The sequence below is a fragment of the Macaca mulatta genome, chromosome 7 (genome assembly GCF_049350105.2).
Source record: "Macaca mulatta isolate MMU2019108-1 chromosome 7, T2T-MMU8v2.0, whole genome shotgun sequence".
NCBI lineage: Eukaryota > Metazoa > Chordata > Mammalia > Primates > Cercopithecidae > Macaca > Macaca mulatta.
In genome coordinates this window covers 149,163,331-149,190,936 of record NC_133412.1, presented here as the reverse complement: position 1 = coordinate 149,190,936, position 27,606 = coordinate 149,163,331, and the positions used below count along the sequence as shown (strand labels likewise).

At 49.3% G+C, this 27,606-nt stretch overlaps 1 protein-coding gene across 3 annotated transcripts; it reads left to right on the top strand.

The window, feature by feature from the left end:
• Nucleotides 1-1,179: 1,179 nt before the first annotated feature.
• TGFB3 (transforming growth factor beta 3) lies at nucleotides 1,180-26,293 on the top strand. Of its 3 annotated transcripts, XM_015144130.3 has the most exons (8): nucleotides 1,180-1,672; nucleotides 1,926-3,154; nucleotides 12,400-12,563; nucleotides 12,862-12,991; nucleotides 18,754-18,861; nucleotides 20,983-21,154; nucleotides 23,315-23,468; nucleotides 25,040-26,293. In XM_015144130.3, the coding sequence occupies exons 2-8, from the start codon at nucleotides 2,803-2,805 to the stop codon at nucleotides 25,196-25,198; spliced, it is 1,239 nt and encodes a 412-aa protein (XP_014999616.1). In that variant the 5' UTR covers nucleotides 1,180-1,672; nucleotides 1,926-2,802; the 3' UTR covers nucleotides 25,199-26,293.
• Nucleotides 26,294-27,606: the final 1,313 nt, after the last annotated feature.

Below are 27,606 nucleotides of genomic sequence, written 5' to 3'. Positions count from 1 at the left end.
TCCCGCATGGGCCTCCCCAAATGCTGGGATTATAGGCGTGAGCCACTGCACCTGGCCCAGCACTTTTTACCTTACTACATCATTTACATATTTATTTAGTTTATTGCCTCCTCCACTGCCCCACCCCTGCCTCTAAAATAAAATTTCCATGAAGGCAAGACTTTTGTTTTGTTCACTGATATTATTCACGGAGACTAGAACAGTGCCTGGTGTATAGTAAACATTAAACTTTTTGTCAAATTTCAGAGGCAGTATAGCATAGTAATTAAGTCCACAGACTCTGGCAATGTCTTGGGTCCAAATCTCAACAGCTGACACCTAATAACTATGTGACCTTGGGCAAGTTACTTTGGAAGTTTCTACCCCTAGGTTTCCTCATTGGTTATGCAAATGAAAATAATGCCTACCCAAACTAGATAGCCTGTGTAAAACATCGCCTCCAGCACTCACAAGCAGTGTGGGCTTAAAAAGAAAAAAAAATCTCCATGGCTCAGTATCCTCATCCGTAAAGTGACCCACCGCTGTGCTGGGATACAGTGAACAGCCCCTTCAGTTGGTGGCCTGGAAGTCAGACCTCTCAGAAAGGGTCCAGGAAGGCTGGAGTGAGATGGGGTGGGAGCGGCACTCACTCTCAGGAAAGTTCAGTTCAGATGCAAGCCCTGTGTTGCGGGTTACCGGGAGCCACGTGCCCTACCCTCCCTCGGCTGCTCGTGGGAAAAGGCCTAGAGGTTCGGGCCGAGAAGAGGAGCGAAAGCAGAGAGCCGACTTCCCCTCACCCATCTGGGAAATGGGCTCGGGCCAACTGCTGACTTCGCGCTCGCTGGCGCAGCTCCCTGCGGAGCCCTCGGCGGGGAGGGAGGCTGAACATCTGGATGACATTTCTGCGAGAGCGGCTCCGGAGCAGCGGCTGGGGAGGGAGAGGTGCGCTCGTGCGCACGTGGGACCGAGAGGGAGGCGATTCCTCGGGGCCCGGGTCTTGTTTTTCTCGCTCTCTACCGCAGCCCCTTCTCCCGCCCCCCAGCCCCAGGCCCCGAGCCTCCCCGGCTCCCGACGAGCCGAGCTCCTTCACTGGCGGCCTCGCCTCGCCAGAGGGCACCCTCGATCTTCCGGAAAACGCCACCATTTTTCACTGCCCCTGGAGCATCTCCAGGCTTCTGCCCGCCTCCCGACTCCGATCTTGTCAATGAAGAATCGGGCCAGGATCGCCGCGGAGCGGACGCTGACCCTCCGACCCGACTCGCAGGCCGGGAGTCCCCTCCGCGAGGCTGGCACGGCCGCCCCTACCGGGTCCCGCGCCCTTTGCGGACCCTGCCCCGGGTCGGGCCTGGCCCGGGGGCGACCCCGGGACCGGGGGACCACGAGGGAGAGTAGACGCCGGCCGCGGACGGCGCGGACTGACAGCTGGCGAGAGGGCGCTGGGGCTGGGGGAAATGGAGGGAGGGGGCTCATCGGAGTAACTTTCCAGAAAAACAGCCAACGTGTAGCAGGAGTGATTCCAAGAGGGGAAAAAAAGTTCAGCTACCACGTCGAACGAGAGGACTCGCAACGTATTTTTCAAATGGGCTCGGCTTTTCCTGTGCCTGTTTAAAACATTAACATCGTGCAGCAAAAGAGGCTGCGTGCGCTGGTCCCTCCCTCCCCCACCCCAGGCCAGAGACGTCATGGGAGGGAGGTATAAAATTTCAGCAGAGAGAAATAGAGAAAGCAGTGTGTGTGCATGTGTGTGTGTGAGAGAGGGAGAGGAGCGAGAGGGAGAGGGAGAGAGAGAAAGGGAGGGAAGCAGAGAGTCAAGTCCAAGGGAATGAGCGAGAGAGGCAGAGACAGGGGAAGAGGCGTGCGAGAGAAGGAATAACAGCTTTCCGGAGCAGGCGTGCCGTGAACTGGCTTCTATTTTATTTTATTTTTCTCCTTTTTATTTTTTAAAGAGAAGCAGGGGACAGAAGCAATGGCCGAGGCAGAAGACAAGCCGAGGTGCTGGTGACCCTGGGCGTCTGAGTGGATGATTGAGGCTGCTGCGCTCAGAGGCCTGCCTCCCTGCCTTCCAATGCACATAACCCCACACCCCAGCCAATGAAGACGAGAGGCAGCGTGAACAAAGTCATTTAGAAAGCCCCCGAGGAAGTGTAAACAAAAGAGAAAGCATGAATGGAGTGCCTGAGAGACAAGTGTGTCCTGTACTGCCCCCACCTTTAGCTGGGCCAGCAACTGCGCGGCCCTGCCTCTCCCCACCTACTCACTGGTGATCTGACTTTTTTTTTTTTTTAACCTTTTTTTTCCCCCTTTTCTTTTCCATTCTCTTTTCTTATTTTCCTTCAAGGCAAGGCAAGGATTTTGATTTTGGGACCCAGCCATGGTCCTTCTGCTCCTTCTTTAAAATACCCACTTTCTCCCCATCGCCAAGCGGCGTTTGGCAATATCAGATATCCGCTCTATTTATTTTTACCTAAGGAAAAACTCCAGCTCCCTTCCCACTCCCAGCTGCCTTGCCACCCCTCCCAGCCCTCTGGTTGCCCTCCACCTGGCCTGCTGGGAGTCAGAGCCCAGCAAAACCTGTTTAGACACATGGACAAGAATCCCAGCACTACAAGGCACACAGTCCGCTTCTTCGTCCTCAGGGTTGCCAGCGCTTCCTGGAAGTCCTGAAGCTCTCGCAGTGCAGTGAGTTCATGCACCTTCTTGCCAAGCCTCAGTCTTTGGGATCTGGGGAGGCCGCCTGGTTTTCCTCCCTCCTTCTGCACGTCTGCTGGGGTCTCTTCCTCTCCAGGCCTCGCCGTCCCCCTGGCCTCTCTTCCCAGCTCACACATGAAGATGCACTTGCAAAGGGCTCTGGTGGTCCTGGCCCTGCTGAACTTTGCCTCGGTCAGCCTCTCTCTGTCCACTTGCACCACCTTGGACTTCGGCCACATCAAGAAGAAGAGGGTGGAAGCCATTAGGGGACAGATCTTGAGCAAGCTCAGGCTCACCAGCCCCCCTGAGCCAACGGTGATGACCCACGTCCCCTATCAGGTCCTGGCCCTTTACAACAGCACCCGGGAGCTGCTGGAGGAGATGCATGGGGAGAGGGAGGAAGGCTGCACCCAGGAAAACACCGAGTCGGAATACTATGCCAAAGAAATCCATAAATTCGACATGATCCAGGGGCTGGCGGAGCACAGTAAGTCCAAATTCTCGCTGGGGTGTCTGCTCTGGAGGGTCTGAACTGGAGCTGGGAGCTCTGCAGAGCGGGGCCTAGTGCTGGCCACACAGCAGGGTGCCCCAGGATTCACTAGCACCAAGGCTCAGGAGGTGCGATGCTCCTCCGTTGGGGCTGGGGAGGTGGGTGGGGAAGGACATAGAGCCATTCTGTTAAGAGCCGGTGCTTCTGGGAGGCCAGGAGCCCTGGAGCTGAGCGGCTTGCTGAACTCACATCACATCCTTGACTGATTTTAATTTGGAATTACATTGTGCTGTCCAGGGAAACATATGTATTCTTGCACATGCGATCATATCAGTAACTGTAAGCATCTGGGTGCCATAAAGGGGAAGGCCGGCTCTGTCAGGAGCCCTTACAGTTCTCAGTGTGGAGACCTTGGTCTTCTCCCTGCTTTTCACAACTCGTTGTGACACGTCTCCGTTTCAGTTTTTCCAGTTATTGGGAAGAAGAGTACCTGCCCCAAATTAATGTCTGTCAAGCTTCTTGAAGCCCAGGCAAGAGACAGCCTCTTGCTGCCTGGGCCCTTTGGTCTACCCCACCCACGTGACCCACGAGACCCACGTGAGCTGTGTGTGTGGAGGGGAGAGGGTATGCACGAATGTTCCCAGGGCCGTGTACTTTAGGACGACATGCAGTCTTGTGCATAGACAGACTCATGTGCTCAAAATGGGCGCCCTCCAGGCCGGTGGGCACGGGGAGAGCGGGTTTTGGCTCTGGATGCGTAGGGAGGCTGGCGCCCTTTGTGTCTGCGTGTCACGGGAGAGCGGGTGGAGGGGTGGCAGTGGGTGCACGGTGTGGGGGGGATATGTCTGGGAGCCTGCTGTCCCAGGAGGCTCCGTCTGCACGGAGGAGCCGGGCGGCTTCTGGGTGAGATGTCTGTGTGTGTTTGTACACGTGTGGAAGTCATCTGTGTTTACTGAAGGGGATTTTAAAAACCTCAATACAAGAGAGAGAAATTTGGCAGATGTTGAGAAACTGACAGCCCAGGAAAGAGGAATGTGAGCCACTCGTGGGCCATAGACTCCGGGAGCAGCTCTGTTTGCTTTTCCTACCAGCAGGTGTCCTCGCCGCCCTGACTACCTCAGCCCAGGCCCAGCTGGGAGAGGGGTGGAGGGTGTGGGATGGAACTGGCAGGCAGGGGAGGGTGGTCAGCAGAACACACAGCAGGGGGTGAAAGGAACCTGGCTGGAGAGAAGTAACAGGAGTGGGTACCGATGGGTGGACCAGCTCTGGCTGGAGGTGCAAAGGCCCTGTTCGCGGCTCCATGCCAGGCAGAGGAGCCTGTGGTTACTGGCGAGGGGTTCCCACTCTGGCTTCCTGTGGCTGCCTGGAGCGCCTTTCTTTAGGATGTGGCTGCCGTGTGGGGGCGGAGGCTGGAGGCTGAGGCAGAGCTAGTGCTCCTTGCCCAGGGTCTCTGGGTGGGGCTGACTCAGAGGCCCACAGTTCCCAGAGGCACCTAGCAGCTGGATAACCAAGGCTCCAACTCCCTGGGAACCCACCAACACAGGAGATAGTGACCACAAGCATCAGAGGAAGGTCGAAATCTGAGGCTGACAGGAGAGGTGTGAGGAGAGTCCAGGGCAAAAGGGCAGGACTCAGACCTTCATGGGCTGGGTCAGCAGGAGGAGTCCAAGGGAGGAGGGATCCTGAGTCACGAGGACCCCCCCCCCCAGCCTGGAATCCTGAGCTGAGAATGAATGAGCCACGTGGAGGCAAGGCCACGCGGGTGCAAGTGGACATTGATTTTGTGCAGACTCAAGGCACAAATCGCAGATGGCCTTGGGAAAATCCCGGGCAGGGCCCCACAGATGCTGGGCAGCTTCCAGGCTGCAGTACCAAGACCTGCAGCAGATGGGGGTGGCTGTGGGGCTATGGAGCAATAGTCTGGCCTGGGGCAACCTGGCACAGCGAGCAGGATGCTGTTCAGGATGCTGGGGAGGAGCCAACACGCAATGCTATGAGGCTCACAGGTGCAAACCGGAAGCAGGCAGACTCTGCAGCTGTTGGAGGTGACTTGGAGGCTGAGCAGACGGACCTGGGCCCGCCCTGCAGCTGGTCAGGTGCTGAGCCCACCCCAGAGAGGCAGACACACAAGGCACACTAATTATAAAGAAGGCAGTGGGCAGGTGCTAAGCAGGAGCAGAGAGCCATCATCAGGGGCTTGCGAGGCGTCGGGGCGGGGGGTGGGGGGAAGGAAGCCTGTCCTTAACTCATGAGGGCAGACGGAGGTGACACCAGGTCTGTGGTGGGGCACAGCAGGGTCTCGATGCCAGGTCCTCTGCGGGGAGGTCATGAGATCACGTTCTCTTCCATATTTCCTCACTTCTGGCCACCTCCCTGACCCAGTGAACATGCATTCGAAGGAAAGTGACAGTAGGAGCCAGGGCAAGGAGATGGAGGTCCCTGGAGAGGAAAATGAAAGAGGAAATGCTTTTTAGTGGTGCAGGAGAAAGGGCACCAAGGTGAGAACAGAGAGGAAGGCCTTTTCCTAAATAAACTTATCTCCCTGTTTTATGGATAAGGAAACTGAGACCTGGATCGCTTAAGTAATTTGTCCAAAAAGAGTGGGGACCCTAACCTAGACATTCTGCCTGCAGGACACATATAGTTAAGCACTCATGGATACGTAAAATACACGTTGTAAGTGCTACCTTTAACCTTTAGGGTTCAGTAGAACTTTGGTTTGTAACATAAATGAATCACATGTTGGACCAAACAGGAGAGGTCAGGAGTTACTATCTTAGTAACCCAGGTGGCAGATTGCATAAAGATAACCAGATTTGTTCTTTCTTAGCTCTGCAATTTTTTTTTTTGCCCAGGAGAAATGCCACAAATGTTCTCCCTAATTTAATGAAAGAGTTTTCTTTATTTAAAGAAGAGTCTCAAGCAGGTTAAGCAACTGCAGCTACATAAAAGAGACCTCTCTGAGCCTCAGTTTCCCCAGCTGTAAAGTCAGAGATGATTTCCAAACTCCTTTTCAGCTGAAAGAATTTTATAATTCCATCTGGGATGAATCAGCAGAGCCTCTACTGGGGAGTATGGGCAAGACTCTGTAATCCGTTTTCTAATTCTCCAGGATTTTACTGTGGGGAGGGAGTAGAGAGTTTCTCCGACCCCACGTGATGGGAAAGGACACAGCTTTTTTACTTATGTTGCCATCCCTCTTACAAAGATATCACCAATGTAGGTGTCGTTTTATCTTCTGGCTTGTAATTATCTGTGTCTGTTCAGAGACTTGTTGTTTTCAGCCAAGGGCAGCGCTAAGACAACCGGCAAATCCGGAGTTTCTCAACAAAGAGAAAACTTGATATTTTAGTCTTTCTTCTCTGGCTGCTAAGTGTAGATTTTGTTTATTCTGAGAATTATTCTGAAAATCATTTGCCCCAAGGACCAATGCCTTCTGCACAGTAGGGGTCAGCACTTCTCCAAGTGTGGTCCAGAGGAAGCTGGAGGTAAATGTAGATTCCCTGGTCCCACCCACCCTTACAGAATCAGAATCTTGAGGGGTGGAGTCTTGGGGAATCTGTGTTTTTGACAAGCTCCTTATGGATTCTTAAGCACATTGAAGCTTAAGACTCAGGGAACTAGGGCAAAACCTTTTCTTAGAGGGATGGCAAACACAAGTGCCTACAGAAACCCGGCAGGAAATGCAAATGATCTGGAAGAAAAGCCACGGCATCGTGATAAACTGCACCAGGACACTTGGTCTTGGGGTCAGGAAGAAAGTAAGGTGTGTGAGACAGGGAGAGGGAGGGGACCTGGAGCCCACGTGCCCAGCCAAAGCAGCAGCAGCCAGCCTCAGCTCTTGCTGGGTCTTGCATTGAGGACTGTGGGTCCAGCTTGATTAGTTCTTCCCATGTCCCAGAAGAGAAGAAAATCTGGATCTTTCTGTGAAGTATTCCAATTTTTAACATGGGCTTAAAATGTTTATGGGCTTCTAACTAAAAATTTTTAAAGGTGTTCCATCAGCGAAGCAACACGTCTAATTTATTTAAAGGTTAATCAAGGGCCGGGCGCGGTGGCTCACGCCTGTAATCCCAGCACTTTGGGAGGCCGAGGCAGGCGGATCACAAGGTCAGGAGATCGAGACCACGGTGAAACCCCGTCTCTACTAAAAATACAAAAAATTAGCCGGGCGCGGTTGTGGGCGCCTGTAGTCCCAGCTACTCGGGAGGCTGAGGCAGGAGAATGGCGTGAACCCGGGAGGCAGAGCTTGCAGTGAGCCGAGATCGCGCCACTGCACTCCAGCCTGGGCGACAGAGCGAGACTCCGTCTCAAAAAAAAAAACAAAAAACAAAAAACAAAAAAAAAAAAAAAAAAAGGTTAATCAATAGAAAGCTCACACACACCATTAAAGCAGTGGTTTCTCAAACTTCCAGAACATCTGGAAGCATGGTGCCCTTTGCAGCACATTATAGTCTGTGGTTCTCAACCCTGGCTGCACACTGGAATCATCTGGAGATCTTAAAAAAATATGCCGTGGACCCCACTCACTCCAGTGTAGTCAGAACTGCTGGGGAATGGGTCCAGGCATCGTTTGTTTTTAAAGCTTTCCAGGTGATTCTAACGTGCAGCCAGGGTAGAGAAGTACAACCACACTGATAAATATAGTCCCTTCTCTGGAACCAGCAAAAAATGATATATACAAGCAAAGGCACGCGTAGCAGCCCAGGTGTCTGAACACATTTTAAAAGGCAGTTAACTAAACATGGCCAGCTATTTCCTGGTTTTTCCATGCATACTCTACGTGAATATTCTTTGCTTATGTTTTACCCCGTAAAACAAGATAGAGAAAATGGCATTCACCAATACACATTTTCCTGTGCAATGGAAAAAGTTGCTCAAGATTTAATTTGTAATAGTGGGACCCCCTAGTCCAGCTCTCAGTAATGCTAGTGTTCTGCGGAGGCGTGGCTTAAAAACCACAAACTGGTTTGCAGTGGGTCATTGTCTGAGGCGTAGGTTGACATTCTAGGCCCATTTAGTGGAATCTTGCCATATTTTGGTGATGAAACCATCTTCACCAGATGATCGCCCAGATCCCTCCTAGCTTCCAGAATCTCTGCTTCAATAAATGAGGTGTGTTCAGAAGACCTGAGTTCAAACCCCACCTCCGCCACCTTCTAGTTATGTGACCTTGGGAAAGCCATTTAACTTTTTGAGGTTCATTTTTCTCATTTGTCAAGTGATAAATTTTACATGTTTTCCTTCTCAAGGGTTGTTAGAAGGTCACATGAAGTAATAAAAACTCGAGAAAACATAAGATGGTGCTATTACATTTTGCTTATTTATTTACACTATGATTCATTCCACAGATTACTTAAAGCATCATTTTTCAGTGAATTTGATTGTCAAGAAGATTGTATTTACATTTTCTTTGATCTCCCAGGCAATTCTTTTTTTAAATTAATTTTAATTTTTTTGACAGAGTCTCACTCTGTCACCCAGACTGGAATGCACTGGTGCAATCTTGGCTCACTGTACCTTCTGCCTTCTGGGTTCAAGCAATTCTCGTGCCTCAGCCTCCCGAGTAGCTGGGGTTACAGGTGCCCACCACCATGCCCTGCTAATTTTTGTATTTGGAGTAGAGTCAGAGTTTCACCATGTTGACCAGGTTGCTCTCGAACTCCTGACCTCCAGTGATCCACCTGCCTCGGCCTCCCAAAGTGCTGGGATTACAGGCATGAGCCACTGTTCCCAGCCTTTAAAATTTTTAATTTTAAATAATAGGGATAGGTCCTCCCTATGTTGTCTAAGCTGATCTTGAACTCCTGGGCTCAAGTGATCCTCCCACCTCAGCCTCCCAAGTAGCTGAAATAACGGACATGTTGCAACACGCCCAGCTAATTTTTGTATTTTTTATAAAGATGGGGTTTCACCATGTTGGCCAGGCTGGTCTCGAACACCTGAGCTCAAGCAATCCACCCACCTCAGCCTCCCAAGGTGCTGGCTGGGATTACAGGCATGAGCCACCATGCCTGGCTGCCAATTCTTCTTCTTCTTTTTTTTGAGACGGAGTCTCACTCTGTCGCCCAGGCTGGAGTGCAGTGACGCAATCTCAGCTCACTGCAACCTCGACATCCCAGGTTCAAGCGATTCTCCTGCCTCAGCCTCCTGAGTAGCTAGGATTACAAGCATGCACCATCATGCCTGGCTAATTTTTATATTTTTAGTAGAGACGGGGTTTCACCATGTTGCCCTGGTGCCAATTCTTTTTTAATCACTAGCAATTATGTCCAGGCTTTGCTTGCTAGCGTCAAATTGCTTGTGTCAGCTAACTTCTGAGTGACTCTGGCCGAGACCCTCTGGACAGCCATTTCTTCCTCTGAAGAGGGTTGCACTACATGACTCCTAATGTACCTTCTAACTCATTGGAAATCTATACATCCCGGTAATAGACAATGACCTTTCCCACCTCTTTTTTGAAACCTTAAAATTCTCCTCAGGAGGAGTTCATCTTGGGGAGCAGATTATGATTGATAGGCTGGAAGAAACCAAAGAGGACGGCCACTAGGGTGTCCTGAGAACTCTCCTAGCTCATAACTTTCTCCATCCCCTGGCTTCCCACTGCCTTGACCCACCGTGACTGTCCTCACCAGCAAGTGCCATTTTCCATCTCCCTTCTTTGTTTTTTGAGACAGAGTCTCCCTCTGTCACCCAGGTTGGAGTGCGGTGGTGCAATCTCAGCTCATTGCAACCTCCGCCTCCTTGGTTCAAGCGATTTTCCTGCCTCAGCCTCCTGAGTAGCTGGGATTACAGGCGCGCACCACCACACCTGGCTAATTTTCATATTTTTAGTAGAGACAGGGTTTCACCATGTTGGTCAGGCTGGTCTCGAACTCCTGACGTTGTGATCCGCCCACCTCGGCCTCCCAGAGTGCTGGGACTACAGGTGTGAGCCACTGTGCGCTGCCCCGTCTCCCTTCTTTTTACAGCAAGGTGCATGTTGCACTGACTTACCCTTTATTCCTTTTGTAGTCACTGGTGGTGTGTTATTTATTTACTTTATTATTATTATTATTTTGAAACATAATCTCCTTCTGTTGCCCAGGCTGGAGTGCAGTGGCACAATCACGGCTCACTGCAGCCTGGACCTCCCGAGCTCGAGCGATCCTGCCAGGAGGTGCTATTGTAACTGAAGCCGTATCGATAACAGCTCCTTCAAGACCTAGCTCTGTTGTCCTTGATAGGGTTGCCAATGCAAGTAGCTTATCCACATTCAGACTATTACAAACTTGTAAACTTACACATTACTTAGCTATCACTGACTTCTCTCCTTGGTTCTATCTGAAATGGTTTAGGGAATCATTGACAGTATCTGTTCTTTCAACGCCAATTATTAATCAGGGCTTCATTAGACAACATTCACACATTTGTTTTCCTAACATCTGTTCCATTAATTTTCTAAGAACCAGTGTCAGGCCCACCAGATGGCAATTTCCAGAAACACTCACTCATCCTTTCCTGAAGATCAGTAGCGCATTTGCTTGTTTCCAGGCTTCTGATCCTTCCTGCCTTGTCCGTGACTTCCTCAGCCACCCCTCGGGGTGATTATAAGCTCATTCCAGCCATGTCCATTATGTGTGGAATCTGGGTCTATGCGCTTGAATTTCAGCCTCGGGCTGTTGTTACCATTTGTGCAGAAAGTTTTTCTCTGGGTGTGAATACTGCTCAGACCTTGAGGCTGTCAAGTGTACAGGGGCAGAGAAAAGACAGGCTCTTTCCTTTCTCTGGCTCAGAGGGGTGGGAAAGAGCATTGGCTGCCCATGTCTTGTGGACAGGGAAGAAGAGGCCAGCAGGTGACAGCGTCTGGCATAGCACGTGCTGTCAAGGAAAGAGAAAGGAGCCAATGGAGGAAGCACCTGTGTTTCCGCCAGGCTCATGATGTGGGCTCTTTGCTATATAAGCCGGGCTTTATTGGGTCTAAAACACGAGGTTGAGAAGTCACTGCACTGCTCAAACACTTTCAGTGACTCCCTACTGTTAATGGGTTAAAATTTAACCTTTTAGTCTGACAGGTGGACCCCAATCTACCATCTTGCCCTTTTCTACCTGGCTCCCACCTGCTGCTTCGGGTCCCTCTTACTCATTTGCATTTCCTCCCTTCCCTGCCTTTGCTTCCAGCAGTCACTCCATGTTCCTCCCCATCCTCAAATCCTCTCAGTTTTCACCTCTTCCATGAAGTGCTCCCTGCCGTTTCCCTCCTTTGATTTCCTGCAGCAACCAACCCCTGAACTTCTCTGAAAATCACTGGTTTCCTGTCACTCCCCTCACCTGTGCTCCTGCATTTTGACATCTTCCAGGGCACTCTGTCCTATTATTTCTCTCTAGTCCTGTTATTTGGGCCCATGTATTAATACCCCCCACTTGGATATTAATCCATAAGCCTGAGGCTGCAATTTTTTGAATTTTGAAATCAGACCTTGGCGATGACCTTGAGCAGTAGGATATAAATAACTCCCACATGCTTAGCATTCCAATAATGGAACACTAGGCATAAATGGATTTTAATCCCCTTGAAGGCAGGGGTTGTGTCTGTTCACGTTTTGCTTCCCAGTGTTAGCACTATGCTTGGCATATAGTAGCTGCTCAATACATTTTTTATAAATGAATGGATGCCCAGATGAACAAACACAGGAATAGATCAACTAGTTGTAAGATATGTAAACTACTAGGTTGCTGATATCTTTCTAGAATCAGTATTTTCTTAGGCCGGGCACGGTGGCTTACGCCTGTAATCCCAGCTCTCAGGGAGGTAGAGGCAGAAGGATAGCTTGAGCCCAGGAGTTCGAGACCTGCCTGGGCAGTATAGCAAGACCCTGTTCTCCACAAAAAGGAAGAAAAAACAAAACAAAACAAACAAAAGTGTAGAATCAGTATTTTCTCAAAAAGTAGGAAAAACAGGTTGGAGAACTTACCAGAACTGAGATTTTAAGGCAGTGGGAGGAGGGGGCAATTAGATTTGACTGGCCAGTCTCTAGTGCCATGTCGTGGAGCTCTGAGGCCACACTGCTCCTTGCTCAGGACTGTGTGTGATTCTAGGGCCACCAAGAATCTTCCTCGTATCTCCACCTTGAGGTCTGAGACCTCAAGCCTCTAGGGAGGTGGCAGGCAGGACGGTGGCCACTTGGTGCCTGTCCGTTGGCAGCACACTGTTCCTGCATGTCTCACTCATGCTGTGCCCTCTGCTCTGCTTTATCTCCTAGACGAACTGGCTGTCTGCCCCAAAGGAATTACCTCCAAGGTTTTCCGCTTCAATGTGTCCTCAGTGGAGAAAAATAGAACCAACCTGTTCCGAGCAGAATTCCGGGTCTTGCGAGTGCCCAACCCCAGCTCTAAGCGGAATGAGCAGAGGATCGAGCTCTTCCAGGTAACTCCTCTCTCGGAGCAGAAACCACACCTACGAGAAAGCCAGTTCCTTTGCCATATCAGGGCACCACTGGGTGCAGAGTTTGGCAGACCTGGGTTTGAATCCTGGCTTCTCTGAGCCTTTGTTTCTGTATCAGTGTCTGTCATTAAAACCTTAAGAGTTAGCTAAGGCGCTCGGGGGCCATGGCATTCAGGAACCACTGGTTTCTTATTGCTCCCTCACCTGTGCTCTGCACTGTGACATCTTCTGGGGCACTCTGTCATGGCCTCTAGTACTCACTCCTTTCTCTGCCCTATAGATCCTTCGGCCGGATGAGCACATTGCCAAACAGCGCTATATCGGTGGCAAGAATCTGCCCACACGGGGCACTGCCGAGTGGCTGTCCTTTGATGTCACTGACACAGTGCGTGAGTGGCTGTTGAGAAGAGGTAGGTGGACCCTTCGGATGAACATTTCAGAATGAACCTCAGGTCCCTTAGTCCTCCATGAAACAGAGGGAAGAGGACAGAATTAAGGGACTCAGAGATCTGGGTTCAAACCCTAGCTTTGCCACTGAGTATTCTCCATTCATTCACTCAACTAATGTTTATTAAGTGCTCCCTGTAAGCCAGGCCCTGGGGATGCAGCCACAGGGATAGGAACTATGAGAAATGGAAAGAGGGCAATGTGATAATGATTGGGTGGGGTCCACCAGGGAAGGTCTCTGTGATGAAGAAATTCATGCATTGACATCTGAATGATAAGGCGTCAGCCCATGAAGATCAGAATAAGGGATGTGCTAAGCAAAGGCAACAGTGAGGCCCAGGCCCTCAAGTGGAAATAAGCTTGATTTGTTCGAGCAGCAGCAGCAAACAGATTGGTGTGGCTGGAGCATGCTGAGCTGGGGTAGGGAGGAGGAGGGGAGGTGGTCAGAGAGGTTGCTGGGGCCATATAATTTATTATTATTATTATTATTATTATTATTATTATTTCTTGAGACTGAGTCTCACTCTGTTGCCTAAGCTGGAGTGCAGTGGTGCAGTCTCGGCTCACTGCACCTCCGCCATCTGGGTTCAAGCGATTCTCATGTCTCAGCCTCCTGAATAGCTGGGACTACAGGCACACGCTGCCACACCTAGCTAATTTTTTTTGTATTTTTAGTAAAGATGGGGTTTCACCATGTTGGCCAGGCTGGTCTCAAACTCCTGACCTCAAGTGATCCACCCGCTTTGGCTTCCCAAAGTGCTGGGATTATAGACGTGAGCCACCATGCCCAGCCAATTTAATTTAGAACATCATCAGGTCATGGTGAGGTTTCAGGACTTATTCTGTGGGTGATGAGAAGTGTGGGAGTGCTATAACCAGAGATGGGGATACTCAAGGTACCCAGGTATTCCTTCCTGTCCCTCTACTGGGCGTGAAGTCAAGAGCCTAGGAGAGCCATGTGGATCTGCTGACAGCAGCTCTGCTGGGAATTCTGACTCACACAGCTACCAGGAGGAGGGACTGGGTGTGGTGATTCGATTGACATCTTTAAAAGATCCCTCTAGTTTCCAGGAGGTCAAAGGAAGAGGCAGGAAAACCAGTTAGGAGCCATGGTGGCAGCCCAGATGAGAGCAATATAGGCTGAGACTAGGGTGGTAGCAGTGGATATGAAGATTGTATGGATTTATTCTGTATTTTGAAGGTAGCCAGTAAGTAGCGCAGGCTGATTAGGTGTAGGGTGTGAGGACACAAGAGCATTCTGGATGACTCCTAAATTTTTCGACATCCAGGTGGTATCACTTATTGAAATGGGGGGCCTAGGAGAAGAACGTGTTCTGTTCCGGCCAGTTAAGTTTGAAAGGCCGGGTGGTCATGCAAGCAGAGCTATCCCAGAGGCGTAACACACTTCACATGTCCCAAATATCTTATCCACGCACTGTCTTTCTTCACCTGGAAAATAAGGCAATGGTTCCTCCTCTGCATGCCTTATAGAGTTGTTTTAAGGATCAAATGCATTTGAGAGAACTTCATGGTTTTTACCATGTTTTACAGGAGTAAGCTTTTCTTATTTTAGATAAGGAAACAGGCCGAGAGAAGTTAAGTGACTTGACCGAGGTCGTCCAGTCTGGATGAGAACTTTGGTGTCTCATGACACCATCCTCTATGTTTCTTTCCCTTTCCTTGACTGGTACTGCCTGGTCTGATGCTCAGTGGGTTGGGGTCACAGATGGCAGTCCCATCTGTTCCTTCTCTCCCTCTTGGGCAGGGTTTTCTCCTGTCATCAGCTGCTATAAAGCCACAGACCATCCATATATTGATGCCCAGACTCCCTGAGGCAGGTGGATCCTTCTAGGTCCTTGGTATTTTAGCCAACTAAGAGTTAAAACTCAAAGGCAGAGATTACAAACTATTTGGCCTGCATATTGTTTTCAATTTGACTAGTCATCAACAGTTTTGGGTGTTTTAAGTCAGGAGATTTCACATAAAACCTGGACTTCTTGCTGTTTTTGAAAAGTTGGAAGATTTCCTGGTAACCATCCATCACAGACGAGTACCAGCCACCCCTTAGATGGGGTATGCATCCTCAGTACCCACAGCCCTCACTATTCCCTATTGTTCCCCAAGAGTGAGGCTGGCAGTTCCTGTTTAGCATCACATGCTGGCTCGGTTTTCTCACGTGACCTGCCTGGACTCCATAGGCATCGAGTTTGCATTGCTTGGTACCCATGGAGCCCAGGCAGGTCACATAAATGAGAAAATTCCCCATCCAAGGGGAATTATCCGATGGCTGAGTTGGCAGATGGTGGGCTGGAGATCCTGCCCCAGTCCCAAGGGTACCCAGGAATTCCATCCTGTCCCTCCTACTGAGCATGAAGGCAAGAGCCTAGGACAACCCACGTGGATCTGCCGACAGCAGCTCTGTTGGGAATTCTGACTCAGACGGCTACAGAAAGGAGGGGCTGGGGAAATTAATCTCTTAACTTCCCTGTCTGATTTTGATCAGCTCCACCTGGATTTCTTTGAAGCCCTGGGCACTTGAAGGAGTTCTTATTTTCACAGCTGCAGAGCTCAATGAGAAGTTTGCATTGAGAATGATTTCCATCCTCCTGAGACATCAAAAAGATAATTTCGTAATAAAACCTATGGGTCCCCCACCCACCATCCCCACGGCTGCCAATTCTGAGGTTAGTTCTTCATTGGAACCTTCAGTTCCCACTTAGGCAGATACTGCCTACCTTTCCTACAGGGGAATCATCACACAGGTTTGTGCTTATAGAGAGCCCATGAGTCTCGTCGGAGTTCATGGCTTCAAACCAGGCAACAAAGGACTCCAAATTGGAGCAGTTGGTGGTGTGGATTGATGAGGAAACTGAGTCACACATGTGGTCTTGGATTCATTGAGCAAACATCTGAGAGCCCTTGTGCATCAGGTACCCAGCTTGCATTCTGGGTCCCAGAGTGGGTTGGAGCCTACCAGGGCCACTGGGGACCCAGGTCTCATACCCTTGTGCTATTGCTCATATAGTCTGCAGCACCTAGCTAGACAGGGCCAGGTCTCCCCTAGCAGGCTGGGGAGGGAGCATCATGGCTCAGGAAAGGTGGGACACTGGGAAACAACCATCTTGCATGTTGGTGAATGTGTGGGCATCTTCCTTGGTGGTCTCTGTTGCCCCCTCTTTGCCCCTCCTTATCTCTAACAAGAGTTTGGGATCTCAGGCATCAAGCTGTCAGTGCCTGAATCCTGGCACTGCTATCCACTGGTTGGATATCTTGGGCAAGCTGTTTAATCTCCCTAAGCCTCAGTGTTCTCATCTTTACCATGGGGGATAACAGTTCTTGCTCTATGGGATTACTATAGAGATCAAATGAGTTAGTGCTTGTAAAGTCTTTTTTTTTTGAGACGGAGTCTCGCTGTGCCGCCCAGGCTGGAGTGCAGTGGCCAGATCTCAGCTCACTGCAAGCTCTGCCTCCCGGGTTCACGCCATTCTCCTGCCTCAGCCTCCGGAGTAGCTGAGACTACAGGCGCCCGCCACCGCGCCCGGCTAGTTTTTTTTTTTTTTGTATTTTTTAGTAGAGACGGGGTTTCACCATGTTAGCCAGGATGGTCTCGATCTCCTGACCTCGTGATCCACCCATCTCGGCCTCCCAAAGTGCTGGGATTACAGGCTTGAGCCACCGCGCCCGGCCGTAAAGTCTTAGAGCAGTGTTTGATATGTAGTAAAGTTCCATGCATTTTGGTGATTGTTGTTATCATCTCTAAGTCCTCTATCTAGATACAGCATGTTGGCCAAGCCAGGCCACCCTCTCGTGCTTACCCCCTGGACCCTCGCTCTCCCCAACACAGCTGTCTGCACCTTGACTTTCTAATTCACAGATTCATAGAACTCACTCTGGGTATCTTCCAGCCCACCTTGAACCAGCTTGACCAGGAGGTACACGGTGTTGTTAGGTAGCCCATTTCAGCTACTCCGGCTCCTCCTTCCAGCTGCCTTAACCCAGGGAGAGGGCACTCCTCATACTTCCCTCTCCAGTCACTTCTCCTCCAGCTGGGTCTCAGCTGCCTTGTTTTATTGGTCTGCCTTCCCTCACTAAGCGAACCTGCTGGAATAGAGATCTTCAAGCTCAGCAGGGGCAGTGTGCCCCAGAGGTTGCCCTGACTTGGGGTAGAGCGGATCTGGTTAGGCTCTGGAGTTTATGGAAGAAAGGGGCTGGGTTTTAACCAGTAGGACTGGGATGTCCAAGCCAGCCTAATGTTGATGGGAATCTCCAGGCTTGTAGGCTTGTATCCTTCCATCCATGAGAAGGCTGCTGGGCCAGGTTGGACTCTTTGGGGTTTGCCCTGATGGCACAATTTCAGGAAGACTCCAGGTTGTCCTCAAGGCCAGATGCTCACACACATGGTATGTGGCCTCAGGGAGCAGCAAATCAATCAACTCACTGAGAGGCTGATGCTGAATCCAGAGAGGTCTGTCCCCCATGACTTCTTCTACACCTGGTCACAGCTGGCTGCTACCCCAGGATCAACAGAGCTTCCCAAATTAAGTCTTACCCACCAGATTTGACATGATACCAGATCCTACCTGGTTTTCCATGTAAAATTACTTGTCTCAGTGCAGACTTTCCATTTTCTTTCTTTTTCCTTCACTTCACTCAACCTCATTTACTCAGTTCCTGCTTCCTTGATTTTGGTTGCCAAAACTCATGATCCCACAACTACTAGGCGAATGGGCTGGAGTTGCCCTTCTTGCACCAGAATGTCAGGCACCAAACCCTGGCACCTCCAGGCTTTATCATGCTCACTGTCTCCAAGCTCATGTCATCTGGACCCTCAGCCATAGTTCTCTATCATCTCCTCTGTGCTGTTTTCTAAGTTCACAACTGTCTTCCCAAGCTGTTCGTCTTGGTGAGCAATCCACATTCCAACTTCCCATCATGGTGAACAAGGATTCCCAAAGAAGAAATGTCCAAGTAATTTTTACCTCATTGTGTCCTTGTTTCTTAGGGAAAATATGGCCCAGTGTAACCATGATATTCATCTTATCTCTTCTAGAATCTGCCACTTTGTCTAGACCCACAATCATGGCCCTGGTAGAAATGCTTGCATCTTCCACTGAGATGGATTCTGCTTCCTGTCTGCAAGTGACCTTGCCTCTAGCATTGGTTCCTGACTTGAATTTTTTGGCCAGCATTACATCCTGTGGCCCTTTGAATTTATGGCCTTTTGAATCACGGTCTCTGTGCTCGGAGACTCTTTAGTTACTCCCTGTCCCTAGTCTCTTCCAGTCCCTCTGTCTCTTGCCCTCATCCTTCCTCAGTAGGTTGGCTCAACGATCTCCTCTCCCAGAAACCACGTAGATGGCATGAGTTTTTACTTTCGTTCCTGTATCTGTGTCCTTTTGCCCCCAAGTAGGTAGGTGACAATTTTCTCTTAATGCCATCCTTTGAAAGGGAACGATTATTCCACTTCTGTTTCATGATGGCCACTAGTGTATGCCCCCATTTGGTGATTCATAATATAACAGGAATACCTGGAATGTGGCAACGTGCGCATGAAGGTCCACTCTGAGCTCTGGAGGCGCTTTCTGTCTCCTGTGACCCTCAATAGAACTCAGTTCCTGTGAGTCCCTGTAGGAGCAGAGGCCCTGGCTCACCCTTGCGTGGGTGGTGGGTACACTTCCCCATCACACAGAGGCGTTTTTCTCATGAACTCTGTCTTATTTTGCAGAGTCCAACTTAGGTCTAGAAATCAGCATTCACTGTCCATGTCACACCTTTCAGCCCAATGGAGATATCCTGGAAAACATTCACGAGGTGATGGAAATCAAATTCAAAGGTAACAAAATGAATGTGTATGGTAGGATGGGTGAGTGGGGCAGGGGCGCGGAGAGTTAATGGGACAGGATAGTGCAGGAGACCCTAACCAGACCTCAAGAAAAGAAACCAAGCTCCTTCAGAGAGATAGCCAACTATTTTGTACTTGAGTCATTCTGCTTTGCCCCAAAAGCAATGAGTGTAGCTTTCAGCTTATAGCTTAGAGAATGCATTAGCCTCTGGAAGACAACATGGTCTGGTAAGTGGTGAAACTGTGTAGGCAAGCCCTCTAGCCTCTGGGCCTAGTGAAATGGGATAAGAGTTCCTCTTTCACAGGGTTGTCAGGCAATTAAATGAGATAACGAATAAGGAACACTGAGCCAGAAATACTCAACAGATAGGAGTTGTCTTCCCCCTCCCTAAAAGACATTAACTTTGGCTGTCCTGAACATGAGTGCCCAGACGACTGAGCTTTGCAGATGTGCAGGGCCTGCCTGACCTTGCCCAGGGTCCTCTGGGTTTGGATGATTGCTTCCAGTCTCAGGGTGTTTGTCCGCAGGTGTTTGGGTAGAGATGGTGAAGTCGTTGAGAGTCATTTCTGGTTTTCCATTATGTTTGCAGGGAACTCAGCCTTGATGATCTCTGGAGTTTAGGAAGGTTCTCTTTTCCTTTCATATTCCCATTTTGGGTAACTGCGGAATGCCTGAGGTCAGAGGCTGGTCTAGGAAAAGGTGTAGGCCTCTTTTGGCCCAGCGCTAGACAGTGATCTTACCCCACATGGGCTCTATTTTAGAGCCTTTTTTTTAAAGCCAAAGATTTGACACTGTAATCACAGAACCTTAGAGCCCAGAGGACCTTCAGAGTCCTTACTTACAGGCCAGCTTAGGATGAAACCTTCCCATTTCAGTGAATCCTTATCTTGTTTATAAAGATTTTCAGAAAAAGAGATTTGTGATCCAGGTCTCTCATTTATCTTACAGATCTGGTGCCCCTTCCTGAGATCTGAGCCCCTCCTGTAGCTATGTACATTAATTCCTCATGTTCCTGTCCTCAGTGAGGATGGACAACAGCTGGCAGCTGTCCTTCACGAAATTGATCTCCATTTAGTTGAGACTCTAAGTCAGTCTCCAATCTTTTCCTTTTTTTTTCCAGAAGAAATGGGTTGATGAATTTAGGTTTTCTTTCCAGAGCTTGTTTGCTAAGCTATTTATTATATGCTTCATTATCTCATCTGAATTTTATAGTGAAAACACTTCAAAGACTGTAAGTGCAATGTGAATTTTAACAATTATACAGTCTTGTTTCTTTGGCTCCCATTCCTAGGCCATCTTAAGTTGTGACATCTTAAATTTTCGGTAGGACTTCTGCATTATCTTGATCCATTCACATTTTAAGAGGAAACTCACACCCCAAGATTCTAAGTCTAAAATCTAAAGTGACAACCCAGGGCTGGGCGTGGTGGCTCACACCTGTAATCCCAGCACTCTGGGAGGCCAAGGCAGGTGGATCACTTGAGGTCAGGAGTTGGAGACCAGCCTGGCCAACATGGTGAAACCCTGTCTCTACTAAAAATACAAAAATAGCCAGGCATGGTGGCATGCACCTGTAATCCCAGCTACTTGGGAGGCTGAGGCAGGAGAATCTCTTGAACTCCAGAGGCGGAGGTTGTAGTGAGCCAAGATGGGGCCATTGCACTGCAGCCTGACTGACAGATCAAGACTCTGTCTCAAAATAACAAACAAACAAACAAACAAACAAACAAACAAACTGACAACCCGGAGGTATGTGGTAGGCACCCACTTAGTAACAGGGTTGCTTCATGGGTCCATGAAGATTCCTAGGAATCTCAGCAAGGGCTTTCTGCCCCTTGGGAGATTTCTATACAGGAGTATGAGGATCTGAACATGGGGCATCTTTCAGTGGGCATCCTTACAATGATGAGTTCTTTTGATACTGGCTCCTCCGTCTGCTCTTCCCCTTCCTGCAGCTGGACATCAGAATTAAGCTGCACTTGTCCCCCACACCTCCCTCTCAGACTGCACTACTCCTCCTCCTGGGCAGTGATGGGACGTGGGGAGGAGGCAGCCTCCAAGGGCTCTGCTCTCCTTAGACAGGAGATTGTCGCTTTCCTTCCCTTCCGCAGGCGTGGACAATGAGGATGACCATGGCCGTGGAGATCTGGGGCGCCTCAAGAAGCAGAAGGATCACCACAACCCTCATCTAATCCTCATGATGATTCCCCCACACCGGCTCGACAACCCGGGCCAGGGGGGTCAGAGGAAGAAGCGGGCCTTGGACACCAATTACTGCTTCCGGTGAGCCTGGGCCCATGTGGGAACCAACATCTACTGCCTGCCTACTGCAGGGGAGGCCCCAGAGCCAAGCCACACGCAATAGAGGGTCCCTGATGCTGTTCACAAACATCTCCAGGAAGAAGACTGAAAATCTCTGACAGATCTCTTTGTTTTCCTGGGGGTCCCACTATTTTTCTGTAGGCTAGCTCTGGAAGGGGCTGGCTGAAGGAAATGAAGAAAACTCTGTGAAGAGGAGTGTTGCTAAAATAGTGTGGATTGGAGATGCTTGGTCAAAGCCTCTCCATGATTTCCATGTTTTAAGCATTTGTAGGGTGTGTGTGTGAGATTAATGTAGGAGTTTCCATGAAAGAAGGGCTCAGTTCCCTCTGAAGGGTCCAAGGATGCTACTGGATGGCGGCAAATAGAACGGTCTCCATTTGAACGGGAAATCAGAGCTAGAGAAATTAACAAACGAATTCAGAAATGACTGGGTAGCCACAATACAGAGGTAGAAAAGACCCAGCTTCTCTTATCTAGGAGCAGTTTCACTGCTCATTTATAAGGGGAGGATAAAGCATGCATGCCAACTACTAAAAGGGAGAAGATGATCACGCCCATAAGAGGCTCCGAAGGATTAAGTGCTTTAATTAGGAGCAACAAGTTTACCTATGGACACAGGAAAGGCTTCAGAAGGGTGTGGAATTTGAGCAGAGGCTTCAAGGATGAGGTTTGGGGATGAAAGGTTCCAGGAGGGGAAGTGCTGCAGGTAAAAGGAGCATGAGTGAGTCCATTTGGCCTCAGAGGATGCCTGAATGAAGCTGGGGAGAATGAATTGGGAAATATTTAGAGCTGGAAACCATGCCTTATGAGGATGGTTGGGCTTGGGAAACTGGGGGAACAGCTCAACAGCAAGCTATAGGAGAGGCAAGGTAGTTGCTGCCAACTGTCCTGCAGCCATGAAGGCTGGCGTGTAGATTTATTTGTTCCATGCGTCTCTATCAGTTAGGAACAAATGCTCTTGGCCAGTGACATAAATCATAGTGGATTTCTTGTTCACAAGAGGCTGATAGCAGCAGGCTTAGGGTGGGCTGGCTGCTTAATGACGCCACTGAAGGCTCAGTTTTTCTCTCTCTCCAGTCTGCCATGTTTAGTATGTTGGCTTTTCATCCTTTTCCTTATGGTCACAAGTGATTACTGGGGCTTCAGGCATCTTGTCCACATTTAAGACAAGAAGGAACGAGGGAAGAGGGAGCCAGAAGCTTTTTTCTTCCATCTGTTTTTTTATAAATAATCAAATATCTTTGCCAGAACTTGCGCTTACCCCCTGCATACTTCTCCTTGTCTGATGGGTCATTATTGGGCCACATGACCACTGCTACTCACAAGGGAGGCCAGGAAAAGGAACACCTGGTGTTTTAGACTCTGTAATGGGATGTGGCAAGGGAGAAGGGGGTTAGGAATGGTTATTGAAGAGATAACCAATAGTGTCTGCCATGGTTCACCCTTGGAACCCACAAGAAGCCAGATTTTGACTAATAGCTGTCTTTGGAAGTAGCAAGTCTAGGTCTCAGCAGATATTAAAGCAGAGGCTGGATGACCACTTGGCAAGGGGTATTATTGCCAAATGGATCTCTGTAGGCAACAGAATTGAAGGGCCAGATCACATTTGGGTGATCTGTTGAACCATGGTTCTAATAGAAGGATATACTTTATTTGGCTAAATGGCCTTTAGATTGAGTCTCATCTGTCACCTACTATTATAGACAAGCTGCATAAACTTAGAATTTATTTCTGGCTGGGTGCACATTAGGAGGGTAACAATAAAACCAACCTCAACAAAGCTGAGTTGGCTAGTAACAGTTAGTGCTTGGTTTTATGTGGAGCACTTTATAGCTCTGCTTTGATTTGTGATATAAAAGGGAGCAGGGCCACCTTTGCCTCTTTACTCTTCCTCATACAGCATTTATCTGTTTCTTACATCCTTGGGATCCCGGTCTTTAACATATGAATGTGCCTTTCTGGTTTCTTCTGCCTCATGCCCTTGAACCTGGGATTCCACTGACCGGAGCCACCTATGATGGCATCAAAGGACTCCAAGGGAGAATATGAGAGCATTTGTGAAGTTTCTTTTATTGTTGGTTTCTTTTTAAGTTGATTTTCTATAAATGTTTTTTGTTGTAGCAACTTGGAGGAGAACTGCTGTGTGCGCCCCCTCTACATTGACTTCCGACAGGATCTGGGCTGGAAGTGGGTCCATGAACCTAAGGGCTACTATGCCAACTTCTGCTCAGGCCCTTGCCCATACCTCCGCAGTGCAGACACCACCCACAGCACGGTATGGAGCAGGCTCATGCTATCTGAGGCACTGGGGCTGACCGATCAGGTCACTTGTTAAAAAGAATGAGTGAAGGATTGAATGTTGAATGAGCGAATGATGATCTGGGGTGAGTAAAATCCCTCTGGTGAAGGTTCTGATCTTGGCACCCTGACTCAGTTCTACTCAGTCACATTCCGCCCTTTTAAATTCCTACCATAGTTTCAACCAGCCTTTTAATTTGCTTTATCTAAAGCTGTCTGTACCATAGTAATTAATTAACTGCCACGTGTTGCCCTATGTCAGAGATATGTGCATGTGGCTAGCAAGGAACACTGAAGCAGAAAGGCTTCTACCAGAACTCTGATCATTCCAGCCTCTCGAATGTAGAAAACTTACTCTGAAAGACAACAACAAGCACGGACAAGAAGCTAATTTGAAATTCTAGGAACAGAAAGTGAGATAGCCGGGAGTCCACAACCCCTAAAACTAGTCTATCTTTCCCTCGAGGGGAATCAAAAATAGGGCAGTAATTTGTGAAGCATGTTTCCTTCTAGTTCATTATTTCTGCATCCTGTCTGGGCCCCTACACTCTGGCACTTACTAAATGGCTCAAGGCAATGTTTTGTGAGAACATTTCTCACCGAAGTGATCAGTTCCATCTAGGATGAGCAATATAAGAGTTGTTTTCTTAAAAGCCAAGAATGGCCGGGCGCGGTGGCTCACGCCTGTAATCCCAGCACTTTGGGAGGCCAAGGCGGGTGGATCCCAAGGTCAGGAGTTCGAGACCAGCCTGGCCAACATGGTGAAACCCCGTCTCTACCAAAAATGTAAAAAATTAGCTGGGTGTGGTGGCATGCACTTGTAATCCCAGCTACTCGGGAGGCTGAGGCAGGAGAATCGCTTGAACCCAGGAGGTGGAAGTTGCAGTGAAGATTGCACCACTGCACTCCAGCCTGGGTGACAGAGTGAGACTGACTCAAAAAAAAAAAAAAAAAAAAAAAAAAAAGCCAAGATAATTCATTATCAGTGTAGTAACTGTCATATGCTTCAACTGATCACCCCAAACAAGTGCAGTTATTCTGCTTCTGTCATTGCGGATGAACAACAGCTACCCAACTACTCACTCACCCAAACCAGGTTCCAACAGTTCCTCTTTTTTTTTTTTTGAGACGGAGTCTCACTCTGTGACTCAGGCTGGCGTGCAGTGGCACTATTTCTGCTTACTGCAACCTCTGCTTCCTGGGTTCAGGTGATCCTCCCACCTCAGCCTCCCAAGTAGCTGGGATTACAGGCGCCTGCCACCACAGCCGGCTAATTTTTTTGTATTTTTAGTAGAGATAGGGTTTCACCATGCTGGCCAGGCTGGTCTCAAACTCCTAACCTCAAGTGATCTGCCTGTTCGGCCTCCCAAATCCTGGGACTACAGGTGTGAGCCACTGCGCCCGGCCCCCAACAGTTCCTTTTAAAGAGCACCCGTGACCATTCTAGCGCTTGCTCAGCCTCTGGGGCTGCCCTTGAACTGGGGGAGTTCCTGGGTTCCAGGCCTGAGGCTTGACCTTCCAACCTCTCACTGACGTGTCCCTTCCCAGGTGCTGGGACTGTACAACACTCTGAACCCCGAAGCATCTGCCTCGCCTTGCTGCGTGCCCCAGGACCTGGAGCCCCTGACCATCCTGTACTATGTTGGGAGGACCCCCAAGGTGGAGCAGCTCTCCAACATGGTGGTGAAGTCTTGTAAATGTAGCTGAGACCCCACCTGCGACAGAGAGAGGGGAGAGAGAACTGCCACTGCCTGACTGCCCGCTCCTCGGGAAACACACAAGCAACAAACCTCACCGAGAGGCCTGGAGCCCACAACCTTCGGCTCCGGGCAGATGGCTGAGATGGAGGTTTCCTTTTGGAACATTTCTTTCTTGCTGGCTCTGAGAATCATGGTGGTAAAGAAAGTGTGGGTTTGGTTAGAGGAAGGCTGAACTCTTCAGAACACACAGACTTTCTGTGATGCAGACAGAGGGGATGGGGATAGAGGAAAGGGATGGCAAGTCGAGACGTTGTGTGGCGATGGGATTTGGGCTACCCTGAAGGGAGGAGGAAGGGCAGAGAATGGCCGGGTCAGGGCCAGACTGGAAGACACTTCAGATCTGAGGCTGGATTTGCTCATTGCTGTACCAAATCTGCTCTAGGGAATCTGGATTATGTTATACAAGGCAAGCATTTTTTTTTTTTTTTTTTTTAAAAGACAGGTTACGAAGACAAAGTCCCAGAATTGTATCTCATACTGTCTGGGATTAAGGGTAAATCTATTACTTTTGCAAACTGTCCTCTACATCAATTAACATCATGGGTCACTACAGGGAGAAAATGCAGGTCATGCAGTTCCTAGGCCTTCGACTATATCGGGCCGTCTGGATATGCTGAATGCAGAAGCAAAGGGTGGGAATCAACCCTCTCCTGTCTGCCCTCTGGGCCCCTCCTCTCCCCTCTCCCTCGATCCTATTTCCCCTCGGACACTTGGTTAGACGCCTTCCAGGTCAGGGTGCGCATTTCTGGATTGTGGTTCCACGCAGCCTTGGGGCATTATGGGTTCTTCCCCCCTTCCCCTCCAAGACCCTATGTTCATTTGGTCTTCCTGGAAGCAGGTGCTACAACATGTGAGGCATTCGGGGAAGCTGCACATGTGCCACACAGTGACTTGGCCCCAGACGCATAGACTGAGGTATAAAGACAAATATGAATATTACTCTCAAAATCTTTGTATAAATAAATATTTTTGGGGAATCTTGGATGATTTCATCTTCTGGAAGATTGTTTCTAGAACAGTAAAAGCCTTATTCTAAGGTGTATGTCTGATTCGATAAAGACCCTTCAATTAACCTTTTTTTAATTCCATGTCCACGGCTACTAATCCGAGGTAACCAGAATCTGGGGCAGAGACTCTCTCAATCACCAAACGCATTGCTTAGCGCAACCACCCTTACACGGGGGCACGCTTCCGCCAGCTGAGAAGACTGCCCTATTGCTTGTGCGTCTTTCCTTCTTGCAGAGTATATTATTCTCAGAGACAGAGGCAGCGGCTCGGATTGGCAGAAAGCATACGAATTTGACCTCCAGATACCTGTGGGCAGAATCCCCTGGTGTGAACCCTTGCCTATGGAAACACGGTCTATCCACAAATTACCAACCTCACCAATTTTGAAAATCTCCCCCCACCCATATCAGTTGAGAATGAGAGAAAATGTGTATGGCAAATGGCGTAAAAATATGAGGCGAATTCTGTTATCAGGCTAAGCCTAAAAGAGCTAACCAGGAACCCCTTTTCAGACTATGGCCCTCTTCTCAGGGATCTGGGAACCATAGCTCTCTTCTGAGTGAGGCCGTGGATCCCACTGTGGTAGGGACGTCCACAGTGAGCGGGCACAGAGCAAGGGGCCATCTAGCAGCTCCTGAGAAACACATTCCTCTAGTGAGATCAGTTTGCCACTAGTACAAGAAAACTCCATCTGAAGCTGAAGTGTGCAGGCTGAAGGATGTGTCTGATGTGTTCGTGCCTGTGTGTGTGTGTGTATACATGTGTGTGTCCCTTGTTCCTTGTGGAGTTCTCCAAGACTGAAGTGAGTTTGTTCAGCACCTTTTTTTCCCTGCTTTGCCCACGCCCAGCCAATTCTAAGGGTTTCTCTCTCAGTCGTCATCCCATGTGGCACCCACTGACTTCCACCATCGTTCAGAGGGCTATGTCCCTGTCCTGAAATCCTGGCTGACGGGATTATATTCCGTCTTGCTCCAGGGAGCCCGGGGGCACAGAGAGGGGATGCAGTAAGCTCAGCCTGTCAGCCACGGGCTGCTGCTGTCCCAGCATCAGTCTATTCATCTGAGGTCCATTCTCAAATTCACTGGGCATGATAACCCCCAAGGGTTTATTAAAAATGTACAGTTTCAGGCTGCAGCTCTAGAGGTACCTTTAGGACTGCAGTAGGGTCCAGGTTACCTCAAAACTATTAACACATTTTGAGAAGTGGTGCATTATACCTGACATCACTTGTCCTTACTTGAGGCTTCAATATAGAAAAGGGAAGTAATTTTTCTGGCCCCAGATGAAACCCTCTTTTATCCACCTTTATAGCACTCGCTAAAACGTTGGCCTGCGGTTCATCCTAAT